Below are 15,380 nucleotides of genomic sequence, written 5' to 3'. Positions count from 1 at the left end.
CGTTGACCCTGGCCATTGACCGAACAACTCAACGTTCCTACCAGCTCCCTCCGCAGGAATGTGTTTGGTACAAAAATCAAAAATCAAACTCTCGCACTGCCCGCGTATTTGCATGGGATACACGGACGGGCATGGGTGAGTGGGGTGGGTGGGTAGGCGTGACGTCAACACGCACGAACCCGGCTCAACGCTAGTGATGTCATTACGCACCGCCGTGCACTTGCCCGACCGCGTGCCAGCCAGTAAAACTTTCTAAATGTATAATGCTGTAGCGCACGAGCGACGCGCACGTGTTTTTGGACGTGCCGGTCCGTTCTTCCCGCCCTCCAGCCAGCCAGTAAAACTGTGTTTTATAACATGATGTGATACGCCAGTTGCTGAGCACATGCCCCAGGGCCTAAACAAAACAAAAACTCATCTTCTTGGTTCTTTCGGTAAAGTCACGTAGAAGGGAAATAATAATATAATAAAAATAAAACATAATAAAATAATTCTCACGACGTTTCGGCCACAACGCAAGCAGCCGTCCTCAGGTGAAGAACAGGTCTGTCGGAAAGAGAGCGTCTGATTCAGATGCTATCTTTCCGACAAACGCTGTCTTTCCGACAGAATGACGCTGTCTTTCCGACAGACCTGTTCTTCACCTGAGGACGGCTGCTTGCGTTGTGGCCGAAACGTCGTGAGAATTATTTTATCATTTTTTTATTTGTATTATTTAATTATTTCCCTTCTACGTGACTTTACCGAAAGAACCAAGAATATGAATCCATGCAGTCACGAAAGCTTTAAATCGACATTTAAAACAAGAACTGTTAAGAGGCCAGTAACAAACAGCGCTTCTCATTCTGAGCAAGAGCCAACAGGAAATTTCCAACGTCGAGCATTGCGGGGAAAGAAACATGATGAGACGTGTTTTGACCTGCAGTGGGGTAAACAGCTTAGACCTCCCCCCTATGCTAAAGCCAGCAACCCCCCCCCCAGCCCACACTACTAATTATTACATCCATTTAAACAAATATTGGTGGCAAAACATCGTACAATTAAGCAGTGGGCGTCCCAGCCTTTCCTCACACGTTGTGTACATTTCGGGTGAGAGCTAGAACGGCACACACGATAGGCAACAGGCAGATCGTATCGATACCCGGTCCGTGTTTAGCATTTGTTTAACAACTACAAATTTGTCGCGTTGTATTTTGCCCTCTCTGAACGAAGTCACGCTGCGTGCACGGTCCCGTGAAGATCGTGCGACACAGCGATGTCCTTTACAAGAAGCCGCGGTGACAATGTTGTTGTATACTACGCGTGGGATCTACGTTAAACTTAGATTCTTTGGGTCTACGTTAAACTGATTTCGCGACATTTCACCACGAAGCAGTGCAGTACTGATTTGCAGCAAATGTGAATTTCCGTTTGCGCGGTGCACAAAGCGAGCAGATCACGTTTTGCAAAAAAGAGAAGGGAGAAAAAAACTAAAACGCCCCCAGAAAAAAATGAATTCGCAAGCGTGACGTCATTTGGCAAGCAACGTCAAGCATTAACATGTGCTTATATATATGTGTGTGCAGTAACGAGATTCTTGCAGCTCCAGCAGCAACAGCAACAGCAGCAGCAGAATCGTTCAGCTATAAGCCTACAAACCCTCAAAGTATCCGTGGAAAGCAAAAAAAAAGCATCAGTAGAATCAAACATAAGCAGGTACCTTGGGGAGAGGGGAGTGGGGCGGTGGTTTTGCTGTTAGTTCAGTCATGATACGGAATCTCTGAGCTGCCAACGTTTTTTCACAGCGCTATTTATAGAGTCGATGCTCTACGCGCACACATCGGCGTCACGAGAGATGACCGACCAGTGGCTGGACACGTGGGTGTATATATGTCTGGGTCTGTGTGTGTGTGTATTCGCGTGCCGCCTTTTGCCGCTGTCACTTTCTTGCGCGCAGTTCGGCGTTGGAGTGAAGCCCGCGGTGGTGGTGGTGGCAGCAACGTTGAAAGAATATTCGACGGGCCCCCTCCCCCTCATTCATCATCGACCACCACCGCCACCGTCGTCATATTAGTGTGCCTATGTATAGCCCGTTACATGTATGCGATTCGAGGAGAGATTAGTTCAGTAACACTGCAAGGAGGACGCTTGCCGCTCTTAAGATGCTGCGGTAGTTTTGTTTGATTAAATACGTGTTTTTAAAAGTTTAGTTGACTTTACACGCGGAAATATATCGGCATAGAAATCTCAGTTTTCTCGCAGTGCGATTTTAAATAATATCACAGTGTATTAATATATTTAGGGTTGTGTTATTTATTAGTACAAAGTTGCGCATAGCAGACACACGCTAAGTTACTTGAATGGATAACATCCCGTGGGCTAGGACCGAAGCCTCCAGTCGGTTTCGAAGACGGGCCAAATAAGTGCGACAACATGTTTGTGACTCACGAAAACTCAACCTCACATCTGAATGGGACTTCGGAAGGCATCAGCGTCAGCAACGAGACGAGTCCGACCGTGGAGCCGAGAAGAGCTGTCACCTTGGCGCTGGTCCTCGGCGCATTCATCATCTTTGCCATCGCAGGCAACATCCTGGTGGTCCTCTCCGTGGTCTGCAACAAACACCTGCGCACCGTCACCAACTACTTTATCATCAACCTGGCGAGCGCCGACCTCCTGCTCAGCACCACCGTGTTGCCATTCTCGGCCACATTCGAGATACTGGGTTACTGGGTCTTCGGACGGATCTTCTGTGACATCTGGGCGGCGCTAGACGTCCTGTGCTGCACTGCCTCCATCATGAGCCTGTGCGCCATCTCCATCGACCGCTACATAGGGGTCAGCTACCCGCTGCGCTACCCGACCATCATGACCGAACGCCGAGTGCTGCTCATCCTCATAGCCGTGTGGGTGCTGGCCATCGTCATCTCGGTTGGTCCCCTGCTCGGCTGGAAGGAGCCGGCGCCACCAGATGAGACCGTCTGCGAGATCACGGAGGTGCCAGGCTACGCGCTCTTCTCGGCCATGGGCTCCTTCTACATTCCGCTTGTCATCCTGCTGGCCATGTACTGCCGGGTGTACGTCGCGGCGCGTCGGCAGACCAAGAGCCTCGAGGAGGGCATCAAGCGGGAGCGCTCCAGCTCTTCCGAAGAGGTCACCCTGCGCATACACAGGAGGACCATCGCTCCGGGGGAATACTCGCTCAGGGACACCAGCAAGGGACCTCACTTCAGGAGCTCCTTGTCCGTGCGGTTCATGAAGTTCTCCCGCGAGAAGAAGGCGGCTAAGACACTCGGGATCGTCGTTGGAGTTTTCATTCTCTGCTGGCTCCCATTCTTCATCGCTCTGCCCATCGGTAAGCTGAGCCTCCCTGAAAGCACTCCACATTTGTACAATACCTTGGGTTGAGAGATAGACCGGGTGGCCTTTATTTGTAGATGAAGGTGCAGCCCTGCAATTTACTTGCTCACGCCACTGCTGGCGGAAGGCTCTCGACTTTCGGGAGCCCCTCTCGTGCGGGTACATTGGCCTACTCTTTCACAGTGACCAGACGGCTCGGAATAGGTTGGAGTTACCCACACCTTACCCCACCACACGCCCCTGACGGTCAATTAATGTGTGTCGTACCCATTTATACTGCGAGGTAGGACAGAGGCGGGGTGATTTCAGAAACTTTCACCATTGCTTAAGCTGCCGCTCCGGGAAATCGAAACGGTGACCTCTCGATTGCAATTCGGGTGCGCTAACCCGTATCCTCTTTCATTTTAATGAACAGGTAATACGTAATAATCGGATAGAGCAGTAGTGCAGTGGTTGGTGCACTGCGCTCTTAGTTTGTTGAGTGAGTGATATCCGAACCGATCCTGGTTCCCCTGCTCCATCAACTCGCACTTGCCAGTGTTGTGAAGTATGGTCAAATAACCTCCCATGGTTGACAGCGTGGGGAGACCCCACATCCAGCGGTGGATTAACAAAGCGCGATTACGTGATGTTTAAATTCATAATTAATTGTTGCAATTTAATATTCTATCACAGCAATATCCCCCCCCCACCCCCCCAGAAATGCCTCAGTGGTACACAATACTTTTTTGAGAGGGTCTTGCTACCCTGGGATGGTTGGCTCATTTTGTTCATGGGAGTTTGACTCTGTGTGGTACGACACAGAAACCCGGAGAACACCCACCACGCATGAAACAAGGCGTGTGGCAGAGGTCGCAACCGGGTACCCGATACCCGTACCCTACCCGATACCCGGCTACCCGTACCCGGCCGGGTACGGGTACCAGTTTGCGACCCTGGTGCGGCCGTGAGTCACTGGTGAGTAGCCGTTTGTCACTCATTTCGGGTAGGGTACGGGTAAGGAATCAAAATCCGTTTGCGACCTCTGGCGTGTGGCACGCAACGATGCCACCTCCTGGCTACACCTCGAAGAGCCACGCATATACCCACCTGAGTTCCTAATTGCCAGGCTTCAAAAAAAATCCCGCTGAGCTCCCAAGATCCAACAACGAGGCGTTCGGAGCGAGTTTGGTTGAAGCCACCTCATGCCACAAACCACGGCCGAGTCAGATGTTTATGATGCTCACGCAAATTAAACGACGCTTAACTCACTCCAGATGTTATAACAGCTTCTGGGCTATTAATCCCGTTATGGTATCAATAATATCGACAACCCGTTTTAAATGCGAACAACTTGTAACAATTATACAATTCAGAAAGCGCTTTCCCTTCGTAAAAAACACGCTCTTTTTTTTTAAAACCACGCTGCGTGCATGTGTGGGTTGATCGATGTGTTGCAGCCTTTCCAGAGGATAATAAAAACCGGCTGCAGAGATTGGATAAATTCCATTAAATTTCGGGCACAAGTGAGTCAATTCACCTCCTCCCCATCATTTGAGATGCGTGGGAGTTCATCTCTTGCGGCGAGAGATACACAACGTAATGGGAACGACGTGTTTTGTTTAAATTATGCCTCTCCGGACACATAACCTAGCGGTGTTGAAAATATATCCTCGTGTAAATCATTGCTTTGTGAGAGTTTCGCGGAACTTTATAGTTCACAATTCAGATTAATGCACAAAGGAACTCGATTTATCACATTGCGGAGTTTTGAACCAACGTAAATTTTGGACCTGCACTTCATACAAATCGCCTTCTTGCATGCGAGCAGTCCTCGACTGCATGTCTCCTGCCGTCGCCAATGCCAAAGCAGCACATTTCAAACCCAACCAAAAACGTAAACAACAACGATTAGTGGCCCTATAATTCACATCGCTGAGCTCTTCTCGTTATTTTTTTAAAGGGGCAGACACATTCCATTTCTGTACTGCACTTATATGCTCTCTCATATACACTGCTCCACGCCTTTGTCAACCTGCACTGACCAGCGAGGTGAAGTATGTTCAATTATCAACAACGATCCGCATGGAGTGGAGAGGCCTTCATCTACCAGTGACTTGACAAATGGATGTACACGTGTAGGTGATATGAAAACAAATCCGCATGCATGAGTGTATAACTATGGTGCAGGGTTTAAGGCCACGTTATATCACAGTGATGTGCTTCAATTGCGGTTTTTATTTAATTCACAAGCATAAGCCAACCCATTGCTGCATGACGGCCTCGGAACGTCGTGTCGGTTGTGGGGGTTACTTTTATCCATACTTCACCATGTTGGTTAGTGCAGGTTGGTAAAGGGGAGCGCTGTGGCCGTTTCAGATATGTTTCCAGTGGCTAGGAATCAAGTTGTCTCGGCTCATGACGCAGCGCCATGTAACTGCACCACCGCTCCAACATTCTTTCCTTCTTTACTAACCCTAATTGTTATCTGCAGTTGCAATGTTTTGCACTTCTACTTGTACACACACATGCCCTGCACTGAACAGCGTGGTGAAGTATAGTCAAACATAGAGCGTGGAAATGCCTGCGTCCGGCAATGTACTGACATATGGCTGTACATTATGACCAATAATATAAATGTAACACGATCTCTTCTTTGCATGAAAAAAAAAGCGTCAACACATTTTAATAAAGTAACATTAACAGATTGGGTCACATTCCCGTATTTGCGAATGTTCCTTTTCGTGTGGGCGTTTGAATACAATGTGCTGATGTCTCTGTTCAACACCAGCATTGGGGCACGACGCCAATACGATATTTTAATTGTCAGTTTTGCAAACATCTACGGACGGTACAACCCGTAACACACATCGGAGTACCATGCTGGAGAACCGTATGTGAATCTGGCCAATCGCGTGTCGGAACATCGCAAGAATGTAAATACGGTGTGCGTGCATTACACGCGTACACACGTATTCGGATGGCGTGGTGGCAGACGCCAATCCTAAGCCTCGGGGCCGGGGTTGGTGGACCACACAGAGATGGGAACCCATCAGTAGGCAACGAAGCAATTCATGTTCATGAGGGGAAGCGTGAACAGAAGGGTTTAATTGCTATACCGACATGTGCGTGGGGCACTTATGTCGACCACCATATCCCACGTCTCCAGCCACGTGCAAAAAATGCTTCAATTAAAACTAGAATTACGTCTGAATAAGACACTATTCTGGAAATCGCCCGAAGATGCTGGATGTAATAACCAGCGAAACGTCGGACTACTCAAATTCTAACTGTTGTGGATTCACTCTTCAAACACACCGGTGGGCTGAAGAAGTAATTAATTGGCGTTTTGTTAACGTGACACATTTTTTACTGATTGGCCGTGTCGGGTGGTGGAAGGTTGCGACACATTTCGAATAACGCGATCTAACCCAAAAACCTTCATTATGAATAATACTGGTCGCGAACGCCTACGTGTTACGCAAGACACTACATTTATTGAAATGTTTTCCTATGTATGTTGAACTTATTTCGCACTGTACGTAGCTAACCGTGCAAATCGGAGATGCGTGCAATCATAACCATATTACTAATTTTGATTTAAAGCTTTCGTGACTGCAGAGATTCATATTATTGGTTCTTTTGGTAAAGTCACGTAGAAGGGAAACAATAAAATAATATAAAACAAAAAAAATTCTCACGACGTTTCGACTGCAACACAAGCAATCATCATCAGGTGATTGATGATCATCATCACACCTGATCAATCATCATCAGGTAATTGATGATTATCATCACACCTGATAATGATTGCTTGTGTTGCAGTCGAAACGTCGTGCGAATTTGTATTGTTTTATATTTGTATTATTTTATTATTTCCCTTCTACATATTACTAATATTCAATAATCAAGATATGTTATCGTTAATTTCACCTGGGCTCAAGAAACAAAAGTGTCACAATGTATGAGATTCCGTGTTGTCCACTTTGCCTTTATGTGTCCGTTGAACTCCGTAATTACGTGCTATGAAGAAGGGCCGTTGCCCAAAACGTCACCTATTATAGATTAACGTTTCGGGCAGTGTCATTGACGAATGTTTCGAGTTGTTTATGTTGATTGTGCACGTGCTCCACTGCCATGCCGCCATCATCACGGAATAATCTAACTCGGTAAATGGTTGTATATGAACTTTTTAAATTGGTCGCTAAAGATGGATGGGTGAATTTCTAAATATATATATTTTTAAAGCTTGGATACACTGTATTCAAAGCACGTATTCTTCATCGTGCTACTTCTGCTGAGAGACATATGCAACAGCTGGCTTTTAAGTAGGTGATGGATACTCCTCTGCGCACGCAGTCGTGGTGGCGAGAAAGAAAAAAACACTTCCCTAACGCATTGGTTTGCGTTTTTTTTGCACCCCACAGGTTCATTCTTCCCCTCGGTGAGGCCATCGCAGACCGTGTTCAAGGTGGTCTTCTGGCTCGGCTACTTCAACAGCTGCATCAACCCGCTCATCTACCCGTGCTCGAGCCAGGAGTTCAAGAGGGCCTTCCTGCGCGCCCTGCGTTGCCACTGCCGGGAAGGGCAGCGGCGGCGGAGGCAGCCGTGGGGTCTCCACCACGCGTCGTCGACGGGCAGCAGCTACAGCGGCGGTCGCAAAGGCAGTTCCCACCTCTCGCAGCTGCACGAGGTCCACGGGGGATGCAGCCCGGACGGCCTCTGCGAGAGGAGCCGGAGTCCCGACGAACCGTCACCGGTTTCGCAGGACAGCCTCAGAGGCTGGAGGTTGCTCAGCACCTCGAAAGCCCTGAGTGGCACCGCGCTGATACTGGAGCGGGCCAATTCTCCGCAGCCCGAGACGTAATGCTGAACGAAATTTCCGTTAAGCGATTGTACGCGCAAGTATAATCCGAAACGTCGTATGTGCTGTATATGTATAATATATATTAATTGTGAATGTATATATTGGTATTAATATTATTATTATGGTAATGTGTTTTATAGGTCACGAAGCGTGATTAAATTATTGAAAAATACAACCCGATGTGGGGAAAAAATACATTCCAAACTGAAGGCATATGTCAACGATTCGTCTTTGGACCACGTTTAAGTGGCAGCTGTCGCATTTTCTCCTGGTCTGTAACGTTTACAACCAAAAGTCGCCTACATATGAAGATGATGTCGATTATGTGTGTTGGACTGAGAACTATAGGCCATCAATTCTCGTGCGAATTAACACAAAACCGGACGCTAAAAACAGACGTCCTTGGGATTGTCTTGTCGGTGTTATTTTAAGGCCCCGATTGCATTCTCATTGGACGTTCATTCGTGTAGCGTATGCGAAATAAGCTATGAAAGACATTTCATTAGTTTTCTTGCAATCGCTTTGACTAATTCATCAAAACCAATACGCAATGCAGATATATAACCAAATCGGTGGTGTTGAAGCCTCCTGTTTAACGAAATAAAAAAAACTCGTCCAGAATAAAAAAAAACACGATGGTGCCCTCTTGTGGTCACATATTGCTATTGAATTCATTTTGTACCGTGTTTTTGATTGTGCACCACGGTTGCAGGGTTTGGTGTTTGAGGATTGACATTTTTGTTGTTGTGGCAAAGTGCAAATTACCCCTTTAATGGCGTTGTTTGAACTCACGACGACTTTTAAAGAAAACTGAAAACGGCAATGTCAGTGAGCGCTTTGCGTGATGTTGATGTTTACGGCGTAACACGACGACTTTTAAAGAAAACTGAAAACGGCAATGTCAGTGAGCGCTTTGCGTGATGTTGATGTTTACGGCGTAACACTCCATGGCATTATATGTACCTCCAAAATGTACAAATATAGGTGTGCCTCGATTTGATAAACCGATGTCAGACGTTGTGAAGTTGTTGATAAGCCTGTAAGATGTCACCTTTGTGAATATTGGATGAAGTAAAACAATAAATATGTACGTGTTGAAAATATAAAATACTTATAATGATCTTGAGTTACTCAGGAACCTTGAACAACGGGTTATTTTGTGCTTGATTTCAACGTTTGCAAATATATATGTATTAACTGTGTCGATCCACTGCAGGATGAAGCTCTCCACGCAAAATGTTGGTCATGGAGGGGGCGAGGGGGGGATTGTTTGACCATACCTCACCGTGCTGGTCAGTGCAGGCTGCTAACGGGAAAGACAGAGTTTAGATATTACTCACCAACTGATGTCAGCCGTGGCCAGGAATCCAACTCAGGTGATGGGTTCCGAGCCCACTGTGCAACCCACTACCCCAACGCTCTGACATTTTAAAATGATATAGCCTATAAATTAGTTTTCTTCATATATATGACACATGCGTTAATAAAAATGTGGATCAAAAGTTAGAACAACACGAAAAAAGAGCTCATGTACAAATGTTCTGTCTAATTAACCTCAATGTAAATAAGATGTCCACGAGTTAGAATCAAACTCTTGATGTGGGTAATTATGGAGCCCATTTTAGAAGGCATTTTTCTAAAAGCATCTCTCCTGGCATTATTACTTTCAAAGGATATTTAATATACTCTCACTACTGAATCTAATACGGTATGTTTACTTTTTGCTAAGACATTACTGAAATGACATGATAGTTCAAATGGTAATGTTTTTGAGACTCTGTATCAATGTTCAAGAACTGCTGTTAAAGTAATGTTTTGTTTGTATCTCATTGTTGGCCTCCCTTATTCACGAATGCAGTTTGCGTTTCTAGTCAATTGAAATACATAGGGACGCAAATCATAACCACGTACAGAATAAATAAACACCTTTTTGCAAAGCCAATTCACAATGTTATTTAGCCCCACATTATTATTACACGACCCTACAATAGAAAACCACAGGCTATAAATGGGTGCGTGGTGCAATCTCCAGTTAATATCAGATTTAATGAGTCCGTGCACAGCCTCCCTGTTGCTCTCTGAGTGGGAGTCTCATTTTTATGCTCCCTTGACCCAGAAGGTGATGAAAACAACACGCTTGGTACAAATTATACACCACTGGACCTTGTAATGCAATCGTTATGGAGATACGCAGCACAGAATGACATTTTCTAAGCACGCAAATAGTAAGAGGGTAGTCACTTGGGCTTCCACATGTGAATGACCTACACAGATGATCACGTGCTTGAGCTACTCGAGCTGTCGTCGAGGTTACGTTCCTGAAAAATGTTTTCCATTCGGCCATGCCCCAACCGAGACAACCAGATCTTTACCGCGCTTCCTCTGGCTGTAACACCGGAAACCATCTGGCTGCTCTGAAGCTTAAAGAAACCCACAGCACAACCAACCACACGGTTATGCTTTTAACAGGCAGCCTGTCCGCTAGCATTCCTTCTTAATACTTTGTTTTGGTAGATTGGTGTTGCAAATCAAAATGCAGACATGCTTGTTTTCCTGAAAATAAACTGCAATGAACGGTATGTGTTCAGTTGATTGTTGTGCTTGGGGAGTGGGGGGGGGTTTCCTTGGTCTTCCATAATCCCACCCAACTTAACATCATCGTTGGCCCAATTGTTTCCACAACAGCATACTCATCACAAACTGGTACCAGTTTTTTTTTTCTTAAATTCTACAAGGTGGACCAGATGTCTTGTGACCCCCTCCCCCATTTTATTATCTTAAACTTAATATTGGTTGCGTGCCAATGTGTGTGAAAACTGAAATGAATAAGCAAAGACATGGACCACCGTGTATTGTATAAAATGTTTTTGTTCGCCTGTCAACTTGGCTCATGAACTACTGTGCGTTGTTAAACCACGACAGTCCACGAATTTCAATGAGATTTTATTTTGTATTTATCCCAGGAGGCGTTTCCACGACAGAATATCAAATTTCCATTGCGGTTCAGGCTTGCTGGACATACAGGTAATTCAACCCAAGTGCAGTGACTCAGAAACCCACTGCATAAAGGGTGTGCAGGGATTACCTTCCTAGCCCTCTGTCTCTCTCTCTCTCCCAACATGAAACACGGATTCAGTGCTTCAATCTTGACTTGAAGCTTTCGTGACTGTAGGAATCCATACTCTTTGGTTCTTTCGGTAAAGTCACGAAGTTAGAAATAAAATAAAAATGTTAATAAAACACTATTCAGTGCTTCTTTGCTTAAGATACGCTTGAGCAGTAATCTCATTTTACATCTGTTGTAAATGTACCCTACGGCATATCCACTTGTACAGGAATTTACTACTATAATGAGCCAAGAATATCTGTGTCCCGCGCATGACGTCACTCCACGTGGGCCAGCCCCCCTCACTAATACTCATGAGCAGGTGACGTTCTCCACATGCCCCCCCCCCCTCATTAACAATCATGAGCAGGTGACGTCACTCTACATGTAGCACCCCACCCTTAATAATCATGAGTAGGTGATGTCACTCCACATCGAACAGCCCCCCTCATTAATTATCATAAGGTGACGTCCTCCAACTGGACACTGCCCCCCCCTCCATTCATAATAATTAGCAGGTGACGTCACTCCACATGGGGGGGCGAGGCGCCTCCTCCCCCCTCCTCGGCGTCAACTCACAACCCTCACTACAAAGGCAGAACCCTGACGTCACGTCATCTTTGTAACGCTATAGACACATCAAAGTAAAAAGGACGTCGTGATGAACAAGGGATTATAACCCTTAAATGAAATAAGTCTGTGTCACCGCGCCCTTACAAACTGCACACGAATTGATGCAATGTCTATCACGTCGTGGTCTGCTTTTCGCTTTCAAGTTTCAGATTTACTGCAATATACACCCGTCGTCCTTGGACGGGCAAAAGGCTCGTGGTGCGCTTTGAGGCCACGTGGAAATGTAAAAGTCTCGCCGGGTGACCCACAGGACAGGAAGACCCAGATGCTGTAGGTGCATTGACTGAGACGATTGGGAGTTAGCTGCACCACCGCCACCTTGTGGACGCACATACACAAAGCAGGTTGTAGCTCACGTTCAAATGGAAATACACTGCTCTCCCACGCAATCCGTGAAATGATGAATTGTCTCAATACAAGGGTCACGATTCGATTCCATTCGGTAATAAACGACGTTTGGCTCATCTTCTTGGTTCTTTCGGTAAAGTCACGTAGAATGGAAATAATAAAATAATAAAATAAAACATAATAAAATAAGTCTCACGACGTTTCAGCCACATAGCAAGCAGCCGTCCTCAGGTGAAGACCAGGTCTGTCGGGGTCTTCACCTGAGGACGGCTGCTTGCGTTGTGGCCGAAACGTCGTGAGAATTATTTTATTATGTTTTATTTTATTATTTTATTATTTCCATTCTACGTGACTTTACCGAAAGAACAAAGAAGATGAATCCCTGCAGTCACGAAAGCTTTAAATCGAAATTTGACGTTTGGCTCGTTATTACCAGCTCGTTTGCATAGTGTATGACTTATTTCCGTCTCTGTGCGCTTCGGTGTGTACCATTATCCCGAACGCTGCAGCGTTGGCACATCATTGACGTAAATGGAAGAACGTGGATTGCTTTATCCAGACGATTTGATGTTTGTATCCTGAGCCAGAAGAGCCGACACGAATCTGTGAAACGTCTTCTGGGGGGTCCTTGGCAGTCTGCCTTTCATCCCACGAGATGCTCACCAGCTCACTTGGATCGTGAACGCATCCCAAGGGCAGTAGCAGCCTTCTATGTGCACAGATTGCGTCAGGACCGGCCAAACCAGATGGGGTAAAGCAATAAAACCCAACGAGCTCGCTTTCCATTGACACTCGAGGTAGGCGATACTGCCTAAAGTATCGATATCAAACTGTATAGTACTGGTCTAAGACCGTTTGGGACTAGGCTCAAAAGAAAGCAATCAATTTCAAAGACAATGCAAATATTATCAGAGTATGTTTTTTGTTTGCATTCTGACCACAAGTGTTGTGGTTAATGTAGACATGGTTCCTTGTTAAAGGTTTCAGTTTGGTGTTTTTACATCTCAACACCTGTTGTGTTGCCAGAAAAAAATGGGAAAACCTATTCTCGGTATAGTACTTGCCAATCCTCCAGATTCAATCGATTGGCTGCCGATTTATGAAGGCCCTTTTATGTCTTCAATATTTGCCAAATAAAAAAAGATGATGCAACTAATTTGTTTTCAATGTTTAGTTTAGTGAAGGACATTAGCTTTGAAGTCAGATGGCGTGGTGTTAATATCAGCAACCTATCATTTAAATCGGAAGGACTGGAACGGATGTTAGAGCATTGACACGTATCGCTGATTCCAATATCGAATATATATTATTGAATAAACAATAACACGACGGTAAACCTCACAGATTAAAATGACCAAAATTCCAAAGGTTGACTTTAGACTAAACTAAGTAGCAACACCGGTGTGTGCCGAGGACACATGCAAGGTGGGTCCTGGGTGATAATTATCTGCACTGGAGATATAAAGGCGGCAAGGAATGGTGGGGACCAAACCACCCCTTGAGTAGGTGCTCCAACAACCACGAGGTATTGAATGTCCGATACAGGGAATCCTCTACTTACGAACATTCGACTTACGAACTTTCAGAGACACGAACTAACCTGTCCGTATGTGCAGTTGCCTGTTTAAACCGAGAGTCGTAAGTTCAACCACCGCACAATAGATGGTGGTGGTGGCATCTACATCTGCAGATTATGAAGAACCAGTGGCATTTACATCTACAGGAGATTGCACAACTTTTAAAGCCATTCCAAGTGTTTATTGTACATGCCATACAACAAATTTGGAATCGACAGGAGTAAAGTTGGACTTATGAACAAATCGACTTACGAACAGATCTCTGGAACCTAACTTGTTCGTAAATAGAGTCCCTATATGTCATGGTTCTCATTCGCTATGACAGTGTAGATACTACAGTACTAGTTTTATAAGCATGAACATATCGGTGATACGCTATGATATTGATATATGGGTAACATTGATACCAATCATCATTGTCGCTAGTTTACATTGTCGATTATCGAAATGAAGCTGTGTACAAGAATTTGTGAGGTCACTATAATTAACTTAACCAAATAGAATGTTTTATATTTCATTTTTTATTTAGTCCCGTGATCTAATTTATTGTGTTTATTACGTGTGAGATGATTAGCGTGATCGGGACCAACTTATTTAACAGCAGCCCACCGAGCGTTTCTCTCCACTGGGCATTATCTTCTCCGTTGTCAGCCCTGAGATTTCCACAGACCTCATCAGCCTGGAAATAGAATATCGTCCAGGTGGCTATCGGGTGGGGTCTGGTGGGCAGAGCCAGATAAAGTTTGATGGTAGCCCCACTTTGTACTTTCAATTCCTTCGTTTGACCGTTTTGCCACCACCCATGCCCGATGCAAACTTCTCTGCTGTTATTAATCTCACCTCTTACCTCTATTGCCCATTCTCTTTCTCTTCCCTACCCTCGCCCCTCCACTCGTTCCCGTCCCTCCCCTTTCGTTAGCCATCAGTACCCCTCTATCACGGTGGCTCATTCCTCAATCATTTTCACGCGCCTGCCACCTAAATCATTCTATTCTGTCACCGTTTTTGTCTAAACTATGTCAAGCGCATTGAGTGAAAGCGCTCTATAAATATGAAATCAGATTGGAAATTTCTGTTACATCTTTTTAAAGAGATATACAACTTGTCAAGATAGACAAAAGTTTAAAAGAACATGTTTTTGTAATTTTCGGCGTAGTGATTGATGCCATGGATTTAATTACCATATTACATACAGTGTATGATTTTTCATAGTGCCACATCATTGTATTTCACCCAGCGTAAAGCAGTACCTGTGTGTATTGTTGGGTAGGCCATCAAAGTCAGAGGCCCTCAGTTGCAGCTCCTTCAAGCCCCGGTGTTAATTGGGCCCTGCTGGTGGGATTGCCAACCAGGTGTGGACGCTTTGGCACAACGAGCCTGCATTTGGGTTACCGCAATTGTTTTTTTACGATGATAAGGATCATCACGATATTAGTTTCCCCCCAATGTGTATTGTATTTCACATTTCTTTGTACCGTGTGATTTGCTGTACGTACAGTACAATGGAAGAATACCGAATAGTTATTGAACT

The 15,380-nt window shown here is 45.3% G+C and overlaps 1 protein-coding gene across 2 annotated transcripts; it reads left to right on the top strand.

The window, feature by feature from the left end:
• Window positions 1-1,610: 1,610 nt before the first annotated feature.
• On the top strand, window positions 1,611-11,288 carry LOC133345558 (alpha-1A adrenergic receptor-like). Of its 2 annotated transcripts, XM_061556446.1 has the most exons (3): window positions 1,611-1,695; window positions 1,937-3,334; window positions 7,746-11,288. In XM_061556446.1, the coding sequence occupies exons 2-3, from the start codon at window positions 2,413-2,415 to the stop codon at window positions 8,183-8,185; spliced, it is 1,362 nt and encodes a 453-aa protein (XP_061412430.1). In that variant the 5' UTR covers window positions 1,611-1,695; window positions 1,937-2,412; the 3' UTR covers window positions 8,186-11,288. The 2 variants fall into 2 exon arrangements, with proteins under 2 accessions (XP_061412430.1, XP_061412429.1); XM_061556445.1 differs by lacking the exon at window positions 1,611-1,695 and having other exon boundaries at window positions 1,704-3,334.
• Window positions 11,289-15,380: the final 4,092 nt, after the last annotated feature.

Source organism: Lethenteron reissneri, chromosome 22, assembly GCF_015708825.2.
Source record: "Lethenteron reissneri isolate LAM-NWPU_2019-01 chromosome 22, ASM1570882v1, whole genome shotgun sequence".
Taxonomy (NCBI): domain Eukaryota; kingdom Metazoa; phylum Chordata; class Hyperoartia; order Petromyzontiformes; family Petromyzontidae; genus Lethenteron; species Lethenteron reissneri.
Note: the sequence above shows the minus strand (reverse complement) of the source record. Positions and strands in the feature narration are given on the sequence as shown.

What these genes read in the sequence shown, in the direction of transcription:
- LOC133345558 (XM_061556446.1), top strand. Translation starts at nt 2,413, where the DNA reads ATGTTTGTGACTCACGAAAACTCAACCTCACATCTGAATGGGACTTCG. An exon ending in CTTCATCGCTCTGCCCATCG is followed by an intron (nt 3,335 to 7,745) that starts GTAAGCTGAGCC and finishes TGCACCCCACAG; the next exon opens with GTTCATTCTTCCCCTCGGTG.